The 26970-nt window shown below is 42.8% G+C and overlaps 1 protein-coding gene across 2 annotated transcripts in view; it reads left to right on the forward strand.

The window, feature by feature from the left end:
- Nucleotides 1–26970, forward strand: part of MSH3 (mutS homolog 3) — a 324355-nt gene that overhangs the window by 124035 nt on the left and 173350 nt on the right. For both annotated transcript variants that reach the window (XM_088443712.1, XM_088443713.1), the window contains exons 10-11: nucleotides 19742–19856; nucleotides 25838–25922. In XM_088443712.1, the coding sequence (XP_088299838.1) occupies nucleotides 19742–19856; nucleotides 25838–25922 (200 nt within the window). The remainder of the gene's footprint in view (nucleotides 1–19741; nucleotides 19857–25837; nucleotides 25923–26970) is intronic.

Consider the following 26970-nt stretch of genomic DNA (forward strand, 5'->3'; position numbering starts at 1 on the left):
TACGCCACTTGGACCTGACGATTGCGGTATTGCAACGGCACGGCTGGTTAATAAACTGGCAGAAGTCCACCCTGATCCCGTCTCAGAGGATTCTGCACCTCGGAGCCTTATTGGACTCCAGACAGCAAAGGATCTTTGTGACGGGGGACAAGATCTCTGCCTTACAGTTGAGGGTGCGCAGTTGTCTGCAGAGTCGCCGGGTGTCTCTGCACTCGGCGATGAGGTTACTGGGCTCCATGGTGTCAGTATTCGACATGGTGGAATATGTCCAGTTTCACTCCAGACCTCTGCAGCAATTGATCCTGTCCAAATGGAATGGACTGCCTCAGAGTCTAAGGTCCCAGACAATGTTGCTCACTCCGGAGGTTCGCCTGTCCCTAGCTTGGTGGTTAAAGACAACCCATCTCAACAGGGGTCGTTCATTCTGGGTGGCAAATTGGGTCCTGTTGACAACGGATGCCAGCCTTCGGGGCTGGGGAGCTGTCACGGGTCCACACTTGTTCCAGGGCAGATGGACTCAGGCGGAAACAGAGCTTCCCATAAACATCTTGGAGCTCCGCACGGTTTTCAATGCTCTCCAGCAGGCACATCGGGTTCTCCAAGGTCAGGTCCAGTCGGACAACGCCACCACCGTGGCCTACATAAATCGGCAAGGAGGAACCGGAGGTCGGGCGGCACTCGTAGAGGTGTCCCGAATCCTGGTTTGGGCGGAGCCCAATGTTCCGGCCATATCAACAGTATTCATTCCGGGAGTCCTAAACTGGGAGGCGGACTTTCTCAGTCGCCAGGACGTTCATCCGGGGGAATGGTCTCTGCACCAGGACGTCTTTCAACTTCTGGTGGACAGGTGGGGTCTTCCAGAGATCGACCTCATGGCGTCACGGCACAAAAACAAGTTGCCGGTGTACGGGTCTCCCACAAGAGACGAAAAGGCGTCTCTGGTGGATGCTTATCTATTTCCTCCATTTTCCATTCTTCTAATCCGGAAATTCAAACAGGAAGGAGGCATGCTCCTGTTGATAGCTCCCGCGTGGCCCAGGCGGCACTGGTTCTGAGACCTCCAGGGGTTGTCCGTGGACATTCCTCTGCGGTTGCCGTTGCGACCGGACCTCGTGTCACAGGGTCCTTGTCTTCACCCAGACCTGACTCTGCTGTCTTTGACGGCGTGGCTGTTGAGATGGCCATGTTAAGGTCCAGAGCGTTTTCCAGCTCTGTAGTGCAAACTATGCTAAGGGCTCGGAAACCATCTTCTGCGAGAATATACCATCGTGTGTGGCATACGTTCTTCCAGTGGTGTCGACCGAGAGGTTATGCTCCTCGGGAGTTCCGTCTGTCTAGAGTGCTAGCTTTCCTACAGGCGGGACTGGACCATGGACTTCGCCTAGCGTCTCTGAAGGTGCAGGTGTCTGCCCTGTCCGTCTGGTTCCATCGTAGGATTGCTGCAATCCCTGATGTGCGCACCTTTTTGCAAGGTGTTCTCCGAATTCAACCACCTTTTGTTCCACCGGTGGCGCCTTGGGATTTAGCTGTGGTCCTGAGGGCTCTCCAGGGACCGCCGTTTGAACCACTGGGCTCAGTGGACCTTAAATGGCTGACAGCTAAAACAATTTTCCTTCTGGCCATTGCTTCAGCCAGACGTGTTTCTGACTTAGGGGCTCTCTCTTGTAGACCCCCTTTTCTGATTTTTCATAGGAACAGGGCAGTGCTGCGCACTCGTCCTGGTTTCCTTCCCAAAGTTGTTTAGAGTTTCCACATCAACGAGGAAATTGTTGTGCCGGCTTTCAACTCACCTGACCTTTCCGTTGGTGAGGCCACTTTGGACGTTGTGCGGGCCTTAAGGATTTATGTTGACCGCACTTCTTCATTTAGGAAGTCGGATGCCTTGTTTGTCCTCTATGGCTTCCGTAAGAAGGGTTGGCCTGCTTCAAAGCAAACTTTGGCAGGTTGGATTCGTATGGCGATTTCTGAAGCTTATCTTCATGAAGGCCTTCCGGTTCCATCCTCTGTGAGGGCTCATTCCACGAGGTCTGTGGGTCCTTCATGGGCAGCTCGACGTGGTGCCTCTGCAGTCCAGATCTGCAAGGCTGCCACGGGTCCTCTGCCCATACCTTTGTGAGGTATTACGCGTTTGACACCTTTGCCTCTCAGGATGCTTCCTTCGGGCGGCGGATTCTCCTTTCGGCACAGGAGCGTCCCCACCCTTGAAGGATACTGCTTTGGGACATCCCCAAGGTATCCTGTGGATACCCTATGGACCCTGATGTAGAAAATATGAGATATGATAAGAACTTACCCTTGTTATCTCTATTTCTACGAAGTCCATAGGGTTCCACAGGACTCCCGCCCTGTCGCACCTGTGCTGCAGATGGGCTTTACTCTGGTCACCGGTTTTTCCATCTCCCTCTGGTGAGAATGTGATTCTTGTGTGTGTCCAGATCTTTTTTCTCTCTTCCTTCTCCTCCTACGGCCTATGGCTTGGTACGTAACTGAGATGCCTTGGTATAGGAGGGGGACCCTAGTGCATCCTGGGAGGCTAAAAACTTTAACTCTATGGTGCCCGATGCCTGACGTCATCACCTATACCCCAAGGTATCCTGCGAAACCCTATGGACTTCGTAGAAATAGAGATAACAAAGGTAAGTTCTTACCATATCTCATATTATTGTGCGTTCACAAGCGTCGTTGGTCGCATCTTCTCATCTGCTGTGCAGTGCGGGCAGATCAGCAGATCTGGTGGGTGACACCATACCTCTGGATGTGGCGGGGGAACAATATATGGGACGGTCATACACCAGATCATGCAGTGTGCACGGATATATCGTACTGTCATATCTGCTGTCGCTAGGTATACATGTCGTCTAGTGTGTACCCAGCTTTAGTACCTGCATTAGTATTTGAAGATCAGTGTCCCTAAATCTTGACATCAAAAGTAAGAGTGAGGATTGTATATTTAATTTTATATTTTAGAAGTAACATGTTTTCTCTGCCAGCATGTGAGCATCAGGTATGACTTGCAAGTCACTGTGCACTGCAGCCTGGCCCCAGCATTTCTGCACAAATTACTTCCACTGTATCTCCTCCAGTCCACATCCCTGTGGTCTCCGCAAGCAGCAAAGCGTATATCTGAGTTTGATTGATGTTTGAAGGAACACATCATGTGTTACATAATGAAGCGGTAGAAGAGGCGTAGTGTCACATGTCATTCAATCTCAAATAGCTGCTATGTACATTTATTATTATTAACCAAACTGCTAGCTGAAACCTCAGAATGAATCTTGATCGCACCAGTTTGTGATATTTAAGAGCACTTTCTTTTGGATTCCTTCGTTTTATGCTATGTATGGATGATTATTAACCCAACAATTAATATACTTGTGATCTTATCTCTGTGTGTTATCTCTTCAGCCGAGAGATCGTATAGATACAGTATACAGCACATATGCAATATAGAATATTGATGTATGTAATGGCTCCTGTAAAAAAAAAAATAATTGTAAATGGTGAGCTCTAAAGTCATCACTCATAATAGACTCTTCAAAAATTAACTCTGTGTGGTCGGGGTCCAGTGATGTCAGAAATGCTTAACTGCCTGCAGTTTCCACTCCGAGATACAAAATAGATGTTCTATAGATATGTGAGGGGCTTTAGTTGCCTGGAATGGAATTGGGGTGCGCACGCTAATGGTGCATACACACGATCAGATTTTTCCTTCAGATATGAACGATAACGATTTAAAAATCGTTCAGTCGTTCATATCTGAAGGAAAATCGTTCATATCTGACATGCCTGAACGACGGACGATCAACGATGCGCGTTCCCGTTTGTCAGATAACGATATCTGACATCTGATGGGTTTGCAGTCAGACTTGGACGATTCTATTCATTTTAATGCAGTCAAAAATCGTTCAATCGTTCAAATCGTTCAAATCGTTCAAAACTTTGGTCAAATCGTCCAAATCGTTCAAATCGTTTAATCGTTCAGTCGTTCATCTGACAAATCTGACAAGTCTGACAAATCTGACCGTGTGTACGCTCCATTAGAGTTTTAACAACACAGCATTGGAGTGACCTCGTATTGTATTGAATGCAATAGAATATATTATACTTGCATATATCTGAATATTTTATTAAGTGGTTATTTAAAAAGAAAATATTTTCATGTATAGATGTTTATTAAACTAAATAATATACTGATATATTTATATCACTGATCTACATAACCCATCGTCTTGAAAAGTTAGAGATGAGGCATGAAATAAAGGAATAATAATTTCTTTACATTTGTGTGATCAATCAAGTTGACGTCAATTCTCGTCAAGCTAAAAAAAAAATATATCAATCTATTTTATGTATACAAACTGGTTCGTAAGATCATAACATTTCATTGGGAAAATGGCTTAAAATGGTTCTTGTATTGTATTTGATTAATTATGCATTTTGCAAAAGCATTACTTGTCTGAGATGTACGTACTTGCAGTTACTTCCAGTTTGATGGCACTCTATCTAATAGATCTGATTTTGTATATTAGCTCCTATGTAATAATCTTTCAAAATTAATGGTTCTAATTGTTCGAACAGACATTCAGGTACAAGGCTAATTGGTCTTGGCTTAAATTGGTTTTCATTGACTTTTTTTTTTCTTTACTGATGTTATATATAATGTGAAACAGTAGAAACAAAAATCTAAGTGGGAGGGAGAAAAGTGCGATAATAAAGGTAGGCCGTGGCCATTTGTACAGAACAGCCTGCACTATGCTTTGCTGCTGACACCATCAGATTGTCTGTCTGAGCCGTGCGGCATAGCCCCCTCCTCCACTTCCTGTCTTTTCTCCTCCTACACCTTACAGTGTGAGACTGCGGGGTCTCTGTACTAAGACCTGGAGAGAGAGAAAGTGGATGGAGATAAAGTACCAACCAATCAGCTCCTAACTGGAAATTTGCCCCCCAAGAGTCCTCAGGAAATTCAAGCAGGAAGGCGGAACAGTAATACTAGTGGCTCCAGCTTGGCCTAAACTTCATTGGTTCACAGACATAAAGTATCTATCCATAGACAGTCCGTATCCTCTTCCTCTATGGCACGATCTGTTAACGCAGGGTCCCTGCCGGCATCCGGACTTACCTCGTCTGGCTTTGACGGCGTGGCACTTGAGTCTTCCATCTTAAAAGCCAAAGTTTTCTCCAGCTCTGTGATTCAAACGATGCTTAGAGCACGAAAGCCTGCCTCTGCCCGCATTTATTACAAGGTTTGGCATTCTTTTGGTCAGTGGTGTTCCCACAGAAAGAATGACCTTAAAGTGTTTAGGGTTTCCCGGGTAGTATCTTTTCTCTAAGCTGGTTTAGACCTTGGTCTCCGTCTGGCCACTTTGAGAGTGCAGGTTTCTGCATTGTTTGGTTCTTAAGGGGATACAAGTTCTCCCATTTGAACCTTTGGACTTGAAATGGTTGACGGCGAAGACACTTTTTCTCCTCGCTATCTCTTCTGCGTGTAGAGTCTCTGATTTGGCAGCGCTCTCTTGTCACTCCCCATTTTTCACCAGGATAGAGCTGTTCTTCGTACAAGGGAGGGTTACCTTCCTAAGGTAGTGTCCCGTTTTCATGTAAATGAATAAGTGTAGTTCCAGCTTTTCAGGCTTTCGATCTCTCTGTGTTTCTGGTGTATGATTGTTATTCCTTATCCTCTTTCATTCTCCTGCCTTGAGGCTTGTTTACAAAACTGAAGGGCTGGGGGTGGGGTATAAATGGAGGAGGACCTGAGGAGGAGGAGGAGGAGGAGCTGAACGGACCTGAGGGGGACCTGAGGCATCCTGGGAGCTGAAAGCTTTAATTGTTTGGTGCCTGGATCTCTCCAACCCCATTACCCCATGGTATCCCTGTGGACCCTATGGACCTCGAAGAAAAGGGAGTTATCAAGGTAAGTCTACAATAACTCTAAGTTTTAGCCAAAATCTTGACATTGGTGGACAAAAGGGAGATAGGCCTGTACGACTCTGAGAAGATGGTCCTTACCGTGCTTAAGGAAAACTACAACAAGGGCTTCGGACATAGAAGGGGACAAAGAGTATCAAGAAGACCCAAAACAAAGAAATTCTTTAACTTCTTGAACATGGAATCCCATACACCCCAGGGTCCTTGGAATAGTCTTGATAATGTGACACAGGACAAATATTCCTGAAACTGGGAATGGGAATAGGAGGCTCTGGTGGTACACAAAAAATTGTATTGTATTGACTATAACCTCCCCTGAGAAATGATGTACACTGTGGGAGTCTAAAATAATATGGATGGCCGTAGACACACAATTCTCCCTAGCTAGAAACACCATGTAGCTACTGCCAACATTCACCTGTGTGTACTGCACGTGCTTAGAGAACAGTAACCTACACTTGGTTTTAGATAGAGATGAACCGACCACTCTCACTGAGCATGCAAAAAAATTTGCTTCAGCCACTCTGTATCGAGGTCTCTGCAATACTGTTCAAGGTCAACCTATTTCCACTTCTAAAATTGTTTAATTTCAGCGACTTGTTTAATAAAATTACCCCTTAAGGAATGCCTTGGAAGAGTTTCACAGGTTTGGCACATCAGAGCAGGAGACATTATCCAGAAAATAACTTTCCCAGGATGCAGACAAATCTGAGAGAGCTCTCTTCAATTCAAGCCAAAAACTTCCAGAATCAAGCCCCTTCGGACTGGGAGTTTGAGAGACAATAGCACAGAGGAGTGATCAGATATACCTCTAGGCAAGTATTCCACTGTAAGAGCATTGGGAGGTATTAAAGTAAACTAATTGTGAAGTCCGATCAGCTTACTTTGATTTCCAAAGTCCAAAATATTTATTTACTTAAAGAAAGATAACGAGTACCGCTCATACAATGTGCATGCGCTGTTGGCACCAACATAAGGCTTCAGTTCTGAATGCACTGACTTGCAGGGTCAGTGTGGTACAATTTATACACGGCAAACAATATAGGAGTAACCTTAGCAACCCATATTACAGTTTAGGTAAACTGGTCACTACACATTTGATTACAGGTAAAAACAATGTAACTGGTCAAGCTATCAACTGCCTTTCTGAGCCCTTGTAACCTCTTGCTTGTCATCATCCATGTGTGCTTATGTCCTCAGGCGCTCGCCACTCAGAGCGGCAAAGTGCAGTTAACAGTTTACAGTTAAGAACAGGTTGAAATGGAAAGCATATGCATGTACCAAACAAGCTGTAACTACAAGCAATGTTGTTTAAGACTTACAAAATGTAAATATATTTTCATACATGATATTGCAGTGCTATAGTTACACACTGTTATGTTGGAAATTGTGCAACGTTCATAAAGAATATAAACAATAATATATAACAATGTGTGATATTGAAAAGCAATATTTAAGTATATGGAAAATATAAAATATGATTTAAACGTACAGAGTTGTTTATTATTGTACTTCATTCAGTTTTGGTATTTGACTTTAACAGAGGTAATGCAAAAGACACCAACACAAGATCTATACAGGAGAATGTATGATATGATCTGTAGTGGGATGTAGTTATAATCCTGACAGTCAGGATTCCGCCGCCGGAATACCGACACCTGCCATAATTCCGGCGCCAGCATCCCAACCGCTGACATCCCAACAGTAAGTACTGGGGTTAGGGGGAGAGTTAGAGGTTAGGTTTAGGCACTAGGGGGCGAGTTAGGGTTATGCACTAAGGGGGGAGGGTTAGGGTTGGGCACCAGGGGGGTAGGATAGGTTTAGGCACTAGAGGGGAAGAGTTGGGTTTAGGCAGCAGGGAGGGAGGGGTAGGGTTAGGATACTGTCCGACAGGTGTCGGTATCCTAACCCTGTCGGCATGCCGGCATCGGGATCCTGTACCCAACCCTATGTAGCGAAGGGGAAATGCAGCCTCCAAATGCCATTTTAAACCTAATTCAACAACCATTTTAGAAAAGGGTTGGGGCAAGGAGGAACAGGTGTAGGTAATTCCCTCCATCTGTAAAGGGATCGATCCATTACATGTTTAAAGCCATCCATACAGATAGCGGTAGTAGTGGGGAACAGCACATGTAAGGAAGCTACTTTCCATAAGCCTTTGTTATTATATGTAGGTGGAATATAAACTGCCAAAATTGTGTACAAGTTAGAATTAATAAAGGTCCTAAGGAAAACAAACCTGTGCAGATCCACGTGTTTGACTGTCCATGTGAAACCGGAGATGTTTCCTAATTAAAATTTTGAGAGAAAGTAAAGTGGTACATACAGTCCATCCAGGTTTTTACTAAAGCTGTCACCTTAATCCCACTCAAATGAGCCTCTTAAAGACAAGTAATGTGCGAACTATACTTTTTAACTTGAGATAAAACAACGGACTGCTATATTTTGCGTGAAATCCAGTGCCTGTGAGCCACACTCCATAATTTCGTGATGCTGGGGGCATGCCAAGCGCTCTGCGAGCTGGGCATACCCCACCCCCCAAGTCCTTCTCTCCAGTTAATTGATGCAGCATGCATGACATCTATGTACCGCTTTCTCTGTTAAGCAGAGCAGTGGTAAGAGGGAGCCTCCCATCATAGGGGTTGCTCTGTTTCACAAGACAAGGATGGCCTCATTTTGTGATGTTAAGAGCTCCTCCACAGGCTGCCTGTCATGTAAGTGTGTCGGTTCTAGGTCCTGTGTCTCTGCAGCCTCCTTCCCCCTATGTCTTTCCAGCCTCCTGCCCCATTCACTCCAGCCTCTTGCTCCCTGTGTCTCTCCAACCTCCTGTCTTTCAAACCTCCTGCTTCCTGTGTCTCTCCAGCCTTCTACCCCCTGTTAGTCCAGCCTCCTGTCTTTCCAGCTTGTCTTCTGTCACTCTTGCCCCCTGCTCTGCATCTTTCCAGAATTCTGCTTCCTTTTACTCCAGCTTCCTGCTCCCTTTTACTCCAGCCTCCTGCTCACGGTCACTTCAGCCTCCTGCCCCCTGTGTCCAGCCTCCTGCCCCCTATCTCTCCAGCCTCCTACCCCTGTCACTCAAACTTGTCACTCCAGCTTCCTGCCCCATCACTCCAGCTTCCTGCCCCCTGTCTCTACAGCCTCTTGTCACTCCAGCCTCCTGCCCCCTATCTCTTCAGGTCACAGCACTTACCCCAGGCAGACGGATGCTGACCGCTCTGCGTCTGGGTGGGACTGGAGGAACTCTGTCTTGTGAGAGGACAGTTACTTTTCACAATGTCAGTAGCTTGGAGCTCCTCCATGGGTGTGGCGCTGACGAGGACTGGCGGGCTGCCTGTCCTGCTATGAATGGTGACACGCTTCTGGATGCAGGGCCCCATGCAACAGGCGGCCTCACAGTCCAGCTGGCCCACTGGAAATCTTCCTTGTGAGTTATACGGCCAATACACCCCTGTTACAGATGCATATACAGTATATATGAGCACAGCAGATCAAAAAAATATTGCACAATGATCACACGCATAACAGCAATATAAAGTAAAAAAATTACAAAACTGTCCCAACCCAATCCCACCTTGTATAGCCATCTGAAACTATGGTATATTTCTATCCCTGAACAAAACTTCGCTAAACCCCTTAAATGCTAGCCCTGCAAAGTCTCGACAGTACAATAGACAGCTGCAAAGGCTCTCTAGGCAGCACAAAAAATAATTACTTTCTAAATGAGATGGAGACTAAGGGCCCAATTCAGACCCGCTCGCTAGGTTGCGTTCGCACGCAGCCAGACTATTTTTGCAATCTGCGCATGCGTACACATAGCAGTGCGCGCGATCGGAAAGCATACGCTCATTGCGCATAGACTGCCCAGCTAAGTGACAGGAGAAGCTGTTTGTGGGTGGTGACAGGGGATGGTCGATGGAAATGGGGGAGTGGAGGTGCGAACGCAGGCGTGCCTGAGCTTTTTAACGCTGTTTCAGAGGCGTGCATAATTAAGACGCAGCGTCATAGTACACGTCACTTGGTTGTATTTCACACTGAAGCACTCGCAGTGCTTGCGGCAGTGTATGGTCAACCACAAGTGCTGCGATCGCATCTGATGGTACTCGATGTTACCAATGGTTGCATGCACTTCCTGGAGATGACATGCGCAAGTGGGCGTCTTAAGACAGGCTGGTGCGCGTCTGCATACATAATGCGATCGCACACTAAGGCATAGTGGTTGTGCTAATGCCTTGCAGTGCGATCGCCTGTCTTGCCGAATTTGTATACGCATCTAGCGAGCGGGTCTGAATCGAGCCCTAAGATCAAAGACTATTCCTTTGCAGGAGAAGGTAAGATTCCCAAGTGAAGCCTTCAGTGATCAAACACAATACATATCACTGAGGAACGAAAGGATTAGGAAAAACTCTGAAAGCATAGATAATACTTGGTTATAGTGTGGATTGCTCTCCACCTAAGTAGAATCAACAATGTGCTCTGTCTCCTGTCAAGCTAATTATCTGACTACTGAGAAGTATTGAATTGCAGAAATGGGTAGTCCTGTTGGCCACCACTTGGAGTTGAGCAGGAAAAAGCAAGCGGTACTGGATCTGCAGATCTCAAAGCTTTTTTTTTTTAACCTGGAGACCGAATTATTCTCATTCTTAAGAGGATCCTGGGATCTAGCAAGCCACATCACGGTCCTGAAAGTAAATGGTAGCAATAAAGGTCCACGAGGGAGCACTTGCTGGAAGTGGATGTGATGGGTCCCTTTCACCAAGAAATTTAGAGAAAAGGAATTCTTGCCATATTCCCATAGAAGCTAATCCTTAAAGTTTTCTGGAGCAGACCCTCTGCATGCCCAGGAAGGCTGACCAAACAGATATTATTGCTGCACTATATAAAAAAAAAGGAGTGTGCAGTGCTGATAATAGATGCAATTTAATATAGAAATAAAAACAATACAAACATAAGTTATAAAAACATACATAGAATGATGTGGATCCACTACAATTAGTTAAATAGAGGTCCAAATAACATGAAACCTCATAAATCATGCATGATATTAACCCTATAGGCACTAACTGCTGCAGCAATATTAAAGGAATGGACACTGATGTAAATGTCTTGCAAAAGGAACTTGAAATATAGTTGTAAATCCAACAGTGGGAGAATGGTTTACCAGCTTGTATTCAGATGAAACGAGGATCCCAAAATTAGCGATGGTATCACAACCGGCGAACATCCAACACAAGGAAATGCCTCTGGGAATTAATGCTGGAACCAAAGATGACATCCCAAGTCCAACCAAATGCTCCAGTACAGTTCCTGGGAAGTGTCCAAATGATATGTGCCTGATATAGGGAGAACCACCTATAGATATTATTGCTGCACTGCCTGCCCTCCAGATCCGGTGGCAAACCTCTAAAACCTTTTCTGCAGGTCGTGATGAATTAAGGAGATGTCCACATGTACCTTTCCAATCTTGTACATGACATTCTGTTCAGAGGCTGCAACTGCTTGGAGGATTTTCTGTAAGCTGGAGGAAGCATCCCTGGCAAAGCCAGTACCAGCAGCTGAGGGTGGGGATGTATGTAAGCTCACTGTTGGGGTTCAGCCTAGGATCAGCCATCTCTTACCTCCACGCCGGCTTCCCCTGACTTCTCATTCAGTCAGACGTCTGGTGCAGTGATGGGCGAGGTGCTAAGCATTCTGCGTTAGGTGCTTGCGGACTTCCTTGGTCGGCTGTGTGTGTTGGGGTTCGGAGTTCCCAGCATGGGCGCCGCCATGACAGTTCCTATCATGTGACAGTATCCCAACCAATGGTAGCATGGTCTAGATCAGCTGACGCCGTGCTCCAATCATCTGCTACCCCTGGGTATATATCTGGCTCCAAAACTCCAGGAAGTTGCCTGATCAACAATTACTCCTAGTGTGCTAGTAGAGTCCTTGTTCCAGGTTCCCTTGGTTATCTCGTTTTCCAGTGTTTCCTCGAGATACAGTGCGACCAACATCCCTGCCTGTGTATTATTACCAGTGTCTCCCGGAGCAGCAGTGCTAATTACATCTTTGCCTGAGAGTTTCACTTCCAGTGACAGTACTATTACATCTCTGCCTGTGTGTGTGTGTTATATGTGCCATTCCTTGGTGCAAAAGTGCGTCCACACGCCATTACCTGTGATTCCCTCGAGTGCCACCCCTTGGTGCAAAAGTGCGTCTTCCCAAACCAAGATCACAACCCCCTCGTAGGGGATTCCAGAATGTCAAACCTGACACTCACAATGGCATCACCCTAGGGGTAAGTAGTGGAGGAGCCAGCAAATTTCTCCAGTTTGGAAGTGACCGCCACCGCATGGTCAGACGGTACTGTAGGTGAATGAAGGGCCAAGTCAGCAGCATGAGTGGTGAGAGGCACACAAGTAAGGGAAGTCCAAAACAATTAAGTCCCCATTTGCAGAAGTTAGGGAGAAAAGACAATAATCCGAGGCAATGAGCAGAGAAGGGAGAGGCCACCAACTGTGGGTGAAATTACAGCAGAGCCAACAGCTCTTTAGGAGCACCAAACAGGTGCAGGCATGGAGTACTAAAAGAGACCAGAACTACAGCCCTGATAGAACCAGCAGCCAGGAAGAGGAGCCTTCTGCAACAGAAAGGCAGGAGGGATTAGAGCCACATCCAGAATGTCAGCTGCAGTTCATCCAGAACGGGCAAATGACCAGAGACCTGTCCACAGCTCAGACAGGGCAATGCAAACAGCAGGGCGCAAACTGGAGGCACACAGGAGGCAAGGTATGCCGTAGCCCGGACCCACGGTAGCGTCCAGCAAGGAGGAAGCCCAGAGCAGCCCGGGAGAAGCGGTCAGCCTATCGAAGAGTGGCACCGACCCAGAGTAGGAGTCCACGGATGCCAGGCACTGCAAGCCCACAGGAGCAGAGATCGACAACAGTTCCTGCAGGCAATGCAATCTTCGGCCATCAGTAGCTGCATTTAATGAAAGACTCCACCAGATCTAGCAAGGGGTTGCCAGGAGCTGTTAACCCACTCCTCCTCCTAATCAGACACCCGGAATCAGTCAAATGGATTAGAAGATATGGGTGATGACCATGCTAGCCAAGCCACTCATCCTGGAGATCAGGCATTTTTACTGTCTTTCCCCCATCTCTTTGCTCCACTAGGTTTTCTGTAAAGCATGCTGATATTGTCTGGTGATCACGTTATCAACCAGCAATAACCAGGAAGGGGACACATAATTTGAAATACAAGACTCTCCTCTAGGTTATCGGCCTGATTCAGAGGTGCACACAGTCGCGGTTGCGTACTTTGCCAGAGTTCCAGGTGCGATAATATGCAAATTCTTGTGTACTAGTATGTGCAAGCCCGTGCATGATGTAACACCACCGGTGCTTCTGGACAGGCAACCAACCACGCACCATCGACATGTTTCTCTGTCTGAACAAGGTCTCTGTAGAAGCTGCTTTACACTCCCTTAAAACTCCCACACAACATATTTTTTTGCTTCAGGCCACCTCCCAGCTGCCGGCCAACACATTGCCTTTCAGTTCTTGATACCTTTTGTACTTATACTCAGGTTAACGTGTGCGCATTAGGGTTTTAAGAATATTTTGCACATGCACAGTAGGAAATAATTGATCAACTATATGTGCACGGCAGTGCGTGTGGTTTTCGTGCACTTCTGAATCAGGCCCTATGCCTGAATATTCCCCCCCCTATCCATGGACTCAGTGATTGCTTCAGGGTAGGGGATATTCTCTGGTGATCATACATGATCAACAGAGAGCAACTTCTCATGGCCCACATATTTTGAAAGAGGGGGCTCTCCTCTTTCAAACGAGGTATACCTAAATCTCTGGGTGCTAGGATTGTGGTGATAATGCATTTTTTTTAGTGCGTTCCCCTACATTCCCTTTTCATTTAGTTTTGACTGTGAGGTAGCGGCACTTATTGATGTCAATGTGTCCTGGTGCGATGATTCATCCAAGCCCTGCCCCCTCCCTTGCACCAAGAAGAAACAATGGTAGCATGTCTCGGTAAGAAAAATACCTAGAAAAATATTTAATGAATTTTAATGAATATGTTAATATTTTGTGTCTAAACATGTGCCAGCAGATCATAAGGGAAAACACTGGTACTGTTTGTATAAGTCTCTAACATCCGCTGAATGTATAGCACAGAGGGGGTCCCTGCTGAGTCTTTGTTTTGTTAGGATCAATTGCAGAATAGACCAGGTTTTATCACTCCTAACTGTTTATATTCGTAATTTTGGCAACATTATCCGGTTATATTTGACCTTCTTTCTTTTACATCCATATCTATATACATTGGACATGATCTCATCGTAACCCATCTGATCTTGTGAATTTATTAGCCGGTGAATGTCTAAATGGTTTTAACATGATGTATTTCAAGTACAGGTTGAGTCTCCCATATCCAAATAATCCGAAATACGGAATATTTTTTGCATGACTGAGATAATGAAATTTTTGCTTTTTGATGGTTCAATGTACACAAACTTTGTTTAAGACACAAAATTATTAATAATATTATATAAATTACCATCAGGCTCTGTGTATAAGGTGTATATGAAACATAAAGGAATTTTATGTATGTACACAAACTTTGTTTGAGCCACAAAATTATTGAAAATATTGTATAAAATTACCTTCAGGCTGTGTGTATAAGGTATATATAAAACATAAATGCATTCTGTGTTTAGATTTGGATCCCATTCGGAAGAAATTTCATTATGGTATGCAAATATTCCAAAATACGGAAAATATTCCGATATCCAAAATACCCCTGGTCCCAAGCTTTTTGGATATGGGAGACTCAACCTGTATAACTTTCAAAGGGTTTGTTTTAATACAGGTATATTTAACAATAATGCATATTTGCAAGATTAAAAATATGACAGACGGAAACACTTGACAGCATCATGCTATGGCAAAACGAACGTTTTACTGTGGCAAACCTTTATCAAACTGGTTTCATCATAGAGATTCTGTTTGGGTCTATAATATCTTGCAAAGTGTGTATGATTATGCCCTCACTGAGAGCCCAATTTAATTCAGTGCTTTAAAAATATGTTGTTATCCCTGTAATTTATCCTCTGGGTGCTGCTCTTTCTAATGCAAATGGTGCTACCACACCACAATCAAAATTCACATAAGTAAAGTTATACAAATCAGGTCTTCCCACACATATCAAATAGGAATCATGCAGACATTGCAGTAAATCATATACATAAGTTTTCAAAGTCCAGTTATATTCGATTAATGTCTAGAGTAGACCCAGTGTACTACAGTAACTCTTTACTAATGCACAAATTAGGTTAAGTGTACTCTATTGATAAAATGTGCTTTCCAATTACCATTAGTGTGATAGATTTCTTCTACATATGTATCTTAATTGCCTCATATTGCTGTGTATGTTGTTTTTTTAATCATTGGATCAATGCAGATGTTGTATTGATAATGACAAATCTCTGAATATAATGAATGGATTATTCCTATTCTAATGGCATTTTCTGTGTTCTATTATATTACTTGCTTACAATTTGTAATTCTTCTGCATAGTTTTGCAATATAAATATTAATAACTTTCCTAAAATGTATTGGTTATGAAAAAAAAATATTACAATGGAAATATTGGCTTTCATCTTGCATGTCTGTGAGGCTCGGTTTGTCTCTGGGGCCTTTGAAATGACCAGAACATTTTGAAGATTTCGCATTGATGTGTAACAGTGGAATTTAGAGTTGTAGCACTGTTGGTAGTCCTGATGCGGTTTCAGAACTCTGAGGAAGCGAGTATGAATGCCAACAGACCCCGCAGTTCAGTATTCCCAGTCTCTCACTAAACATCTGGTTTGTGAACTGGGCTGGAGCATTTTTTTGTTTTTAGATTTTGTATTCTATTTTTGTGTGTATATACTTTATACGAAACAGATGTTGGTAGATTCATACATGTATGTTTAAAAAAAATACAAACCATTTTATGAGAAGGCAGGTGCCAACTCATACTTAGGCTACAGTAAATGTTTGCTTATATTTATATATCATATCACCAAAACCTTTATAGGTGTTGCATATTGGATCGATTGTAATTGTATTTTATGGTTGGTGTTTTCTCTTGGTCCTGAAAAATCCTTTTCACCATTAAACAGCAATGGCCTTATTGTTACGTGACAAACCAAGATAGAATAAGCAACAAGGATTGGTCAGCTATTGTTAGGAAACGTGGCCCCATGCACTGACACTGCTTTTACCATGGAGATTAATTATTATTATTATTATTATTTTTTTTTTTTAATTATGAATGTCTTTTTTTATGACATTTTCAATGATATTTTTATTGGATTTTTTTTCCTTCTTTTTGTCCTTTTAGACACTTTAAACCCTCCTGGACTCCTTCCTTCTCCTTTCCTTCAGCTGACTGATATTCCACCTCTACCCTCCTTCGCCCATCCAAGCTTCTTGAGAGTCTTGCCTACACTCCACTCTCATTCTTTTGAAATGCTTGACCACTCACTTACATATGCTTCATTCCCTGCATCTTCATGATACTGCTGTATCCTATTCTCTAATTAGTTATCAAACCTTCAGTGTTTATTTCTCCCTGAACATCCTCTCAAATTACTGTATTAGTTAGGGTACCACAAGGCTTGGTCTTCAGTCCTCTTCTCTATACCAGTTCTCTTGGTACACTAATAAGCTGCTTTACATTTTAGTATCGCCTCTCTGTGGATGATACCCAAATTAATCTATCTTCTCTTGATCTGTCACCATACACGTTTGATTGTGTTACTAATGCCTTGCTGCCGTTTCATCTTGGATGTTTTCTCATCATCTCAAACTGAATATCCCAACCAGTCAGCAGTAGCTTCTTAACCCTGACTTATCTATTTCTGTTGGCAATACTATAATTAACTACCCCACTGCCTAGATGTCATCCTTGACTCATGACTGTGTTTTATTACCCACATCCAATTTATATCCAGATCCTGTTACAATACTCAACAGCTGGGTACACACGTAAAGATTTTCTGTCCAACCATCCAACTAGTTGATTGGTTGGAATTAAAATCTGGTAACGTATGGGAGTAAATGATGATCAGCAAATTGCTCCTAAATGCCAGAAAACAGATGAAAATGGTCATTCGGACAAGTTTGTTAAATGTTTGATCTAAACAATTTGTTCAAACAGTTTTTGTCCATTTTCCGGCGTTTGGGAGCAAATTGCTGATTGTCATTTGCTTTCATACCTTACTAGATTTTCATTCCAACCAATCAACTAGTTGGATGGATGGACAGAAAATCTTTGTGTGTGTATGCACTCTAAGAAACCTTTCCAAAATGCACATATATCTCCTAACTCGACCATTTATAATCTGGGGCAGCACAGACGGTGTAATGGTTAGCATTACTGCCTCACAGCACTGAGGTCATGGGTTCGATTCCCACCACGGCCCTACCTGTGTGGAGTTTGTATATTGTCCCTGTGCTTGCGTGGGTTTCCTCCGGGTACTCCGGTTTCCTTCCACACTCCAAAAATATACTGATAAGTTAATTGGCTCCCAACAAAATTGACCCTAGTGTGTATGTGTGTGCGCATGTGATAGGGAACATAGATTGTAAGCTCCACTGGGGCAGGGACTGATATGAATAGCCAACTATTCTCTGTACAGCGTTGCGGAATATGTGTACACTATATAAATAACTGGTAATAATAATAATCTGCTGCATTGATCTACTTACTAGTTGTCTTCTGACTACTCATTCACTTCCGTAATGTATTTTGAATGCAGCGACAAACTACTTTTCTTCGAACAGTGTTCTTCTACTGCTGCTTCGCTCTGTCAGTCCCTACTTTATTTTCCTATAATTTATGTAATATAAAATAATTGTACTAACATACAAAGACATTAATAAAACCATACCAACCGACGACATTTCTCCCAACTGAACGATTTGCCCTAGATCTACGTCTTTCATCCACACTTATGTACCCATTCCTGGCTACGTGGCTCTTCTCAGGATGCACCCACTCTGTGGAATTCCCTACCTCGTACTTTTCTTTCTTCTACCATCCAAGTGTTCATTGAAAACTCATCTCTTTAGACAAGTTTATCAAATTCCTGGGCCTTCTTATTAACCTCTCAAGCCTATTTTACCTGATTACTACCCTTTTACAAAATTCAGTTGAGACTTGTATGCATGCTGTACTTCTCACACCACTGACCCCCAAATCAGCATTGGAACATATTGCGCCACAAGGCATTTTTTCCTATTGAAATTTGTTTGGACCAGTAATAAGTGGTAACTAACCTCATCAATCACACTTATTTCCTATCGATTGAAAGTTTGCTAGCATTTCCTTCTTACTTCTTTATCTGGTAATATCAGCTTTCTTTAATTACTGTGTTGCTTACCAATTGTAAAACGTTGCAGAGTATGCAGGTGCTATATAACTAATTGTTCGTAGTAATGAAACCAGAACTAGACCTTCGCTGGCAGATTCAGCTGTATAGATTTTCCATTAAGGACCAGATAGAACACTATACTTTAAGGGGCATGGAGAATTCAGTAAGGCATGCTGTAGCGGAGGAACCTTTCTCTGTGCCAATGTTGGACTATGAACATAACACATCCATTGTTAAATAGAGAACAATGCTGGATTTGTAACACAACATAAAGGCTCGGAACATAGAAGCATGTTTACACTGTGTATGTGTATAGTGTATGTGAGATATGGGCTACACAGCCCAGAGGATGTAGCTGAAAACATATGTGCTGTATACAATTTTCAGATTGCTTATAAATTGACAGTAGGAATAATTCTATACTTTGATACACTTTTTTGGGAGAAGAGTGCGTGTGTGTGTGTGTGTGGGGGGGGTGGTGGACATTTTTAGTTTAGATTCAGAATAATATATTAATGGTTCAGGGTGAAGTCTTGTTATATTAATTATAACATTCTATTTCATAAACTTTTCAGGCATTTAATAACATTTCTCTTTTTGACTTAACCAGCAGTTTTCGTTTGGCGATTGTAAGTAACTGTACCGTGACTAAATCATGTGTCATGCAGCCATAAGATGAAAGAAAAGAGAAGTCTGCTATATGGTTTGATAAGGACTGGGGAATGAGCGGATGATTTCTTTGTCAGCATATGTCTAATATTAGCCTTTTATCTCAATATAAGGATCATTCCTTAGGAGACATTTTTCAATATAAACCTGCAGCTGAAACCTGTTGCAAATATTTATTTTTGAAGAAACTGAACTGCGGGATGTCGACGGTCTGAATACCGGCGCCGAAATCCCGACCACCGGCATCCCGAAGGTAAGTATCAGGGCGTTATGGGAGGTTAGGTAGCGGGGTTAGGCACCGGCTAGGGAGTGTTAGGGTTAGGGTGCGGGGAGGGGGAGGTTAGGTTTAGGCATCGGGGAGGGGTTGTTAGGTTTAGGCACTAGGGGGGAGGTTAGGGTAGGGGTTAGAAAAATACTTACTGTGACTTCCTATGGGTGTCGGGATTCTGGCTGTCGGTATTCTGACCAGCGGGATCCCGACAGCTGGGATGTCATACCCAACCAGAACTGTTCATATTCTAGATTGAAATAAATTAGCTTTTCTGTGACCTAAAAAATTTGTAGCACTCTTTTTTTTTTTTTGTGGTGGTGTCATACTTTACTCATGCTGTACACTTAATTCTATAAATGCTCCCCTACTGAGTTTAGCTTGCCTTTTAAATACTATGATATTGATAAAGTACTTTGTTTTTAGAATTATTATTTTTTGTTAATGCTCTTCATCTGTGTCAGCAGGTTCTCAAACATTAACTGAAGTCCTGAAACTAGACAAGAATGTGATTTGTTCTTTGGCTGCACTCATCACCTATCTTAAGGAATTCAGCCTGGATAGGATACTTCATAGTCCAAGGTTAGTAAAGCCTTTTCATTAAGGGGCTGATGCTGAGTTGGATGCATACTATATGGCTCAATTCAAAGACATATAAAAGTGTTACGGCAGTATGCTGACTTGGAGGCATTGCAAGAGCTCTGCTCCAGTAACACATGCTGCAGGTTTATGTCATGCGTACAGCTGATGCTCTTACACCCAACCAGGTCATAAGCACAAGAATAGTTATTGTAACATTTGTTTTGATAGCGGAAATCGCATTTGCTATTATGCAGACGTAGGAAGTTATGCAAACAAGAAACAAACATAAGAAAACTATGCAAATTGAGCTATGCCTATATCAGAAAATAGAAGCTGATTCTTAAATATGACCATCCGCCAAAAAATATGCATTTACATAAACTTCCTATGTATTTGGTGTGATAAAAAATAAATAAAAACCTATAATACAGCATTTTGTTTCTCTTGTATGAATAAAGGTTGCAATAGAATTAATTCTAAAATATGCCCACAGAATCCTATAATGACGCTCAACGAAGACTGCCACCTATCGGCTTCAGAATGTCAGTCTGCAATTGGCTAACTTGTGCTAGCAATTGCCATTGTCATCAGTGTGTATTTGTACCAGCCCTCAGGCATCTCCAAGTGACACAACTATAGACAAGTGTATCTGTATCTCTGTATGCTTTATTTGGTGTGTGTTCTATGCGCCGCAAACAGTCATGTACCCAGCTTAGCATGTTCTATTTTGTCAGTGGGAGACTTACTGAAATAGGCAAACGCACGCTTAGGCTTACAGGGAAGTAGTTTCCTTATTGATATGCTGTGTTGACAAGAATTATGGAGACCCCGGAAAGCAGTCGCCTAGATTTCGATATGTGTGAATTCTACTTGCAGCGGTGGCCATGATATTTACCGTTTTACTGCCGGCAGATAAAATGGGTTCAGTAGAATCTCACTTTCCGACATCCTGGTGCCTATGTTCCAAGGTCCACCTACTGCTTGTTGACATTCTGATTGTCGACATGTATCACGGCTTAGACTATTGCACTTAGGAAAGCCATAGCCAAAATGGTAACTTTGTAGGCTGCCACAACAGCGAAACCTTAAAATGCATGCAAGTCACAAAATATACTGAAATCATCCACACAGTCATGTCTCATTTTTCTCATGTCTATTAAATGAGTACAGGCTGATTCAAATTGATCATGTTACGGGTCGTAAAGTAAAAAAAAAATAGAAGAAAACGGACACTCTTGGTTATTTGTATTGTTGCCTCCTTCCTGTTATAATGAACTGAATTCTATCAACCCACATAAAACCTTTAAGAGAATGTTTTATAATAGCTTCCATGGCATTGGGATCATGGATACATTATGAAATCCCAGTACCTTGAAGACTAGATTATTTTTATTAACTAAACACGCCTACAGTTGATCAAATAATGTTAAATGGATCTCCTGCAATAAAGCTATGCACGCTTTCAGCAGTTTTAGATGCCTTAAAACCTAGTTGCACTCCATGGGTGATTTTATGCCCTTTATGTTCCAAGTAACCATACTAAGTAGAGATGTGCGGGTTTGGATTCCTGGAATACGAACACACCCGAACGTTAGGGGTTCTACTCATAATCCTAATTCTGGAGAAAAATCATGATTATGAGTAGACTGTGTGGTTTTTAATTAATGTCATTGTTTTGTTTTATTTCTCATGTTTTTTTTGCATATTTTCGCTATTTCTCACCAAACACTTACCACTAATATTGATCACTATATTTTTCATGTGTGTCTGTTTTGTCACTATGTCACACTCTTTATACAGTATGTATGCCTTCCTTATTTATAATTAGAGATGTCTGTCATATCATACATATACAGTCAGGTGCATAAATATTGGGACATTGACAGAATTTTCATATTTTGGCCTCTATTCACCACCACAATGGCTTTGAAATGAAACAAACAAGATATGCTTTAACTGCAGACTTTCAGATTTAATTTGAGGGTAATTACATCCAAATTAGGTGAACGGTGTGGGAATTACAATGGTTTCTATATGTGCCTCCCACTTTTTAAGGGGCCAAAAGTAATGGGACTATCAACTCAAAAGCTATTTCATGGACAGGTGTGGGCTATTCCCTCATTATTTCATTATCAATTAAGCAGGTAAAAGGTCTGGAGTTGATTCTAGGTGTGACATTTGCATTTGGAATCAGTTGCTGTCGACTCTCAATATGAGATTCAAAGAGCTGTCACTATCAGTGAAGCAAGCCATCATTAGGCTAAAAAATCAAAACAAACCCATCAGAGAGATAGCAAAAACATTAGGTGTGGCCAAATCAACTGTTTGGAACATTCTTAAAAAGAAAGAACGCACCGGAGAGCTCAGCAACACCAAAAGACCCGGAAGACCACGGAAAACAACTGTGGTGGATGACAGAAGAATTATTTCCCTGGTAAAGAAAAACCCCTTCACAACAGTTGGCCAAATCAAGAACACTCTCCAGGAGGTAGGTGTATATATGTCAAAGTCAACAATCAAGAGAAGACTTCACAAGAGTGAATATAGAGGGTTCACCACAAGATGTAAACCATTGGTGAGCCTTAAAAACCGGAAGACCAGATTAGAGTTTGCCAAACAACATCTAAAAAAGCCATAACAATTCTGGAACAACATCCTATGGACAGATGAGACAAAGATCAACTTGTACCAGAGTGATGGGAAGAGAAGAGTATGGAGAAGGAAAGGAACTGCTCATGATCCAAAACATACCACCTCATCAGTGAAGCATGGTGCTGGTAGTGTCATGGCGTGGGCATGTATGGCTGCCAATGGAACTGGTTCCCTTGTATTTATTGATGATGTGACTGCTGACAAAAGCAGCAGAATGAATTCTGAAGTGTTTCGGGCAATATTATATGCTCATATTCAGTCAAATGCTTCAGAACTCATTGGACAGCGCTTCACAGTGCAGATGGACAATGACCCGAAGCATACTGCAAAAGCAACCAAAGAGTTTTTTAAGGCTAAAAAGTGGAATGTTATGCAATGGCTAAGTCAATCTCCTGACCTGAATCCGATTGAGCATGCATTTCACTTGATGAAGGGAAAATGCCCCAAGAACAAGCAGGAACTGAAGACATTTGCAGTAGAGGCCTGGCAGAGCATCACCAGGGACGAAACTCAGCATCTGGTGTTGTCTATTCGTTCCAGACTTCAGGCTGTAATTGCCTGCAAACGATTTGCAACAAAATATTAAAAAGTGAAAGTTAGATTTAGGATTGTTTAGTTTGTTCCATTACTTTTGGCCCCTTAAAAAGTGGGAGGCACATATAGAAACCGTTGTAATTCCTACACCGTTCACCTGATTTGGATGTAATTACCCTCAAATTAAATCTGAAAGTCTGCAGTTAAAGCACATCTTGTTTGTTTCATTTCAAAGCCATTGTGGTGGTGAATAGAGGCCAAAATATGAAAATTCTGTCAATGTCCCAATATTTATGCACCTGACTGTATATAGTATGAGGATTGAGACAGACCTCTACCTGTATAGTGTAAGGTTATCCTATAAGGGCGTTCTCCGTCTTTTTGTCCTTATTTCTCATTGGCTGTTGACACCTTTTTACTTATTAGAACAATAAAAGTTATATTTTAATTTAATTGTTTAATACATGAGTGTGCCCCGGATATACAGTGCTCTTTCTTTCTTCTTTTTGACTTTATCTATATTTACTGTAGGCTGCACCTCAGTTGCAATCACCAGTAAGTGATACATATTTATTTAGCTACTTTGCTTTTATTATTTTTCTGTGCAGTCCCCTATTCCCCCCCCCCTCTTCCTTCCTATTTCTTACAAATCACATGATATTAGCTGTTTTTAACTATCTTTAAAAAAATCCATATCCAAACCCAGAACACATGAAAGTGGTTTTGGCAAAACCAAAACACAGCAATGAATTAGAACCAAAACATGGGGGTCTGCGCACATCTGTAATAAGTGTACACACCATATGGCCGTGCGACCCAGCTTTGCGGCGATCAATGTAACAATACATTGCACGTGCCGGTAACACTGCATGATCTGCAATACGATGGCATAATGCGTAGTTATATGCTGCACGTAACTATTCCGCGTCATTCATTGCATCATTACATCTGCCGTGCAAGACTGCAGTTGGGACGAAGCAATGTACGACAGATTGAGTGTACACACTATACAATGTGTACAATCTATCATTCCGATCTGCGTCTTAATGCTATATTGTACGATACATCGTATAGTGTGTTATCTAGCTTATGGGGGGTGTTCTAGTTGATTATATATGTACTGCTGTGCTACTGAAACAAAAATATCTATATGATTAAACAGCTCACTTTGTAAATGGAAACAATGTATAAAAAGGAGTGCTTGTGATAATGGATTAACATGAAACTAGTTGCCAGAACCATCCCCCCTATCCCGACCTGGCTTGAGTCTAGAAACATGACCACAAAAGCAGCTGTTTATAATATGATCTTAGTAGGACTACATCCACACCTGCAGTATAAGGGACAAAACAGAGCTACGGCTTATGCTCAGTGGCAGCAGCTTTTCCTACATCTGTGTGTGGCTCAGAGTGCTTAATCAGGGCACCGGACTAGAGTGCAGCTGCCAACAAGAAGAGACAGACGTCTAACATGAACAGAATGGGAGAATGTGTTGTTAGAGTAGTTCTGTCTCCTATTATATTATGTATTAAATAATGCATAACAATTATTATTCCCTCTTCATGAGCTGGCCACATTTGTTCTACAATGAAGCAATTGGAAACTATTCCTCTAGAAATGGTCTGTTTTCCCCTGCTAGCATATTCCGTTGCACTTTACAATTGGGAACGCCATAATAAAAAAGAACTGGGTAATAACAGACGGACCAGTAAGAGAGCCCCTGTACACAAGCTTACAATCTACAATTACTTAAGGGCCCCAGTCTCTCTCTCCCTCACAAGTATGGCCTGGGGGACCAACTTTTGCACTGACCGCTATGGAAGTGAGACCCTACAGTAGATTACTCTAAGCGGAGTGGCTTCCTACCTGTCTCTTTTTTTTTCATTTAAACTACATCAGTTCACGAGAGAAGAAAGAAAGAATGCAGGACTGTTGGGAAGTATGCAGACTAATTGTTATGCATCCGGACAAGTCGTAAAGGGTATAGGTATGTAATACCGCCGGCCGCATGGCCGGCAGTTCGAATCCCGACAGCGTCAGGCCGACAGAGGAAGAGATCCCGGCAGCAGCAGCTCGACAGCGCTGGAAATCCCGATCGTCCCCAGGTAAGTACTAACTAACCTAACCTACCCCCCTAACCCTCCCTTAGGGGTGCCTAACCCTATCCTCCCCCCCAAGTGCCTAAACCTAACCCCCCCCTTCCCCGCTGCGTAAACCTAAGTCCCCCAGGGGGGTGCCTAACCCTAACCTCCCCCCGAGGGTGCCTAACCCCCCTTTCTCCTAGCCTAACCCTCCCGGGGGGGTGCCTAACCGTAAGTCCCCCCTGGGAGCCCTAAACCTAAGTCTCCCTCCCCCCGCGGCTGTCTGCTCGCGGCGCCCGGCATCCCTTCAATCGGGATACCGTGTGCCGGTCTCCAAGCGTAGGGGTAATGACAGGCATCTAGATTTTAGACGCCTGCCATTTAACCCTAGCTGGGATTGAGGAGTCGGGAAGCCGGCGGTCGGTATTGCGGCCGTCGGCATCCTAAACGTATACCGTCGTAGAGCTGTCCTGCTACCTGCACGCACTGGAGTGTAGATGTGTTTTGGGCTGAACCGATATTGAGTACAATGTAGCACATCAATTCAATAGTGATGTGCGTCATTGATGTAACTAGCCATTGATGTAACATGCACATTTCGAAATGTATGTACTTGTGCCTACATCTTACAATTTTAAGTAATTTTTACAGCAAAATATTTAACATTTATTGTATATACTATATGTTATGTATTTTTTTTTTTTTTATATATAGCAATTTCATGCCGATGTCTAATTCAGTAGAATACATGAAAATGAATGGGACAACACTAAGGAATCTGGAAATATTACAAAATCAAGTAAGTGTCTACCCATATCTTTAACGTTCTACGTTTGCACTGTTGCCTAGTAACCTAAAGTGTGTTGTCACTGCATTGTGTTTTTCACGCTATGGCAGCAATCTAACTGATTTACAATAAAAAATATATTCTATCCTAAAATGATTCCTGTTCATCCTGGATACTTATTTGACATACCATGTGCTTTTCTCTTTTATGTAGATTATTGCTATGGCCAAATAAATTGACCAATAACATTCAAATAAACTTTTTGAAATAGAGATGTGGCTAACTGTCACTCCAAGCTTCTAAAGGCATCAATATCCACATATTTACTCCCTGTAATGTGTCTATATATTATCTGTGCTTCCTTGACACTAATGAATATTAGACTCCCTTAGACATAGAAACTTTCCTACTGCAGTGTTGTGGTTTGACTGCAGAACATGTTCAGCTGATTTGTGAGACAGCTTCTAGGCCTTGTACCGGCAACCTTGATTTAAGAGCAGACATTGTAAGTGTATTTGTTTTGCTAAGCAACCAATAAAATTACTCATATTTCAGTGTTGTATTCAAGGCCACATAAGACCTCACTGGTTGTGGGGTTATTTCCAGAATTCAAAGCTAGAATCTGTGCTTAGCTTTCCTTGAGAAGGTTATTTTTGTCCTGTTTTTTAGCTGAACTGTCCTACTCCCACCAGTTATGTCAATCACTTAGTCAGGTTATATTGTCAATATAACTTCTTCTTCTCATTACTGCCTTGGATTTCTTAGCACCAGCGGTGCCACAACGTTTTTAGGTTGTTGGGGGCAAGATATAATTTAATTTTGGTGCCCCTAAATTGCTGAATGTTGCCCCCTCAGGTGCAGCTGGAGTAACCCGCACACGGAACATTGTGTCACTTCGCATTCTAGTATGTATACCATAGAAGCAGCAGCATGGGGGAGAGCTGAGCTGCAGGGCACCAGGCCAGATGCGGATGCAGTGTCAGAACCCCACACGTGTACTGTCACACTGAGCCTGGCACTGATATAGTGTGCTACAAAACCTCTATCCCCCAGTCAGTGT

Source organism: Taudactylus pleione, unplaced genomic scaffold (assembly GCF_031769625.1).
Source record: "Taudactylus pleione unplaced genomic scaffold, aTauple2 ptg000333l, whole genome shotgun sequence".
Lineage (NCBI taxonomy): Eukaryota > Metazoa > Chordata > Amphibia > Anura > Myobatrachidae > Taudactylus > Taudactylus pleione.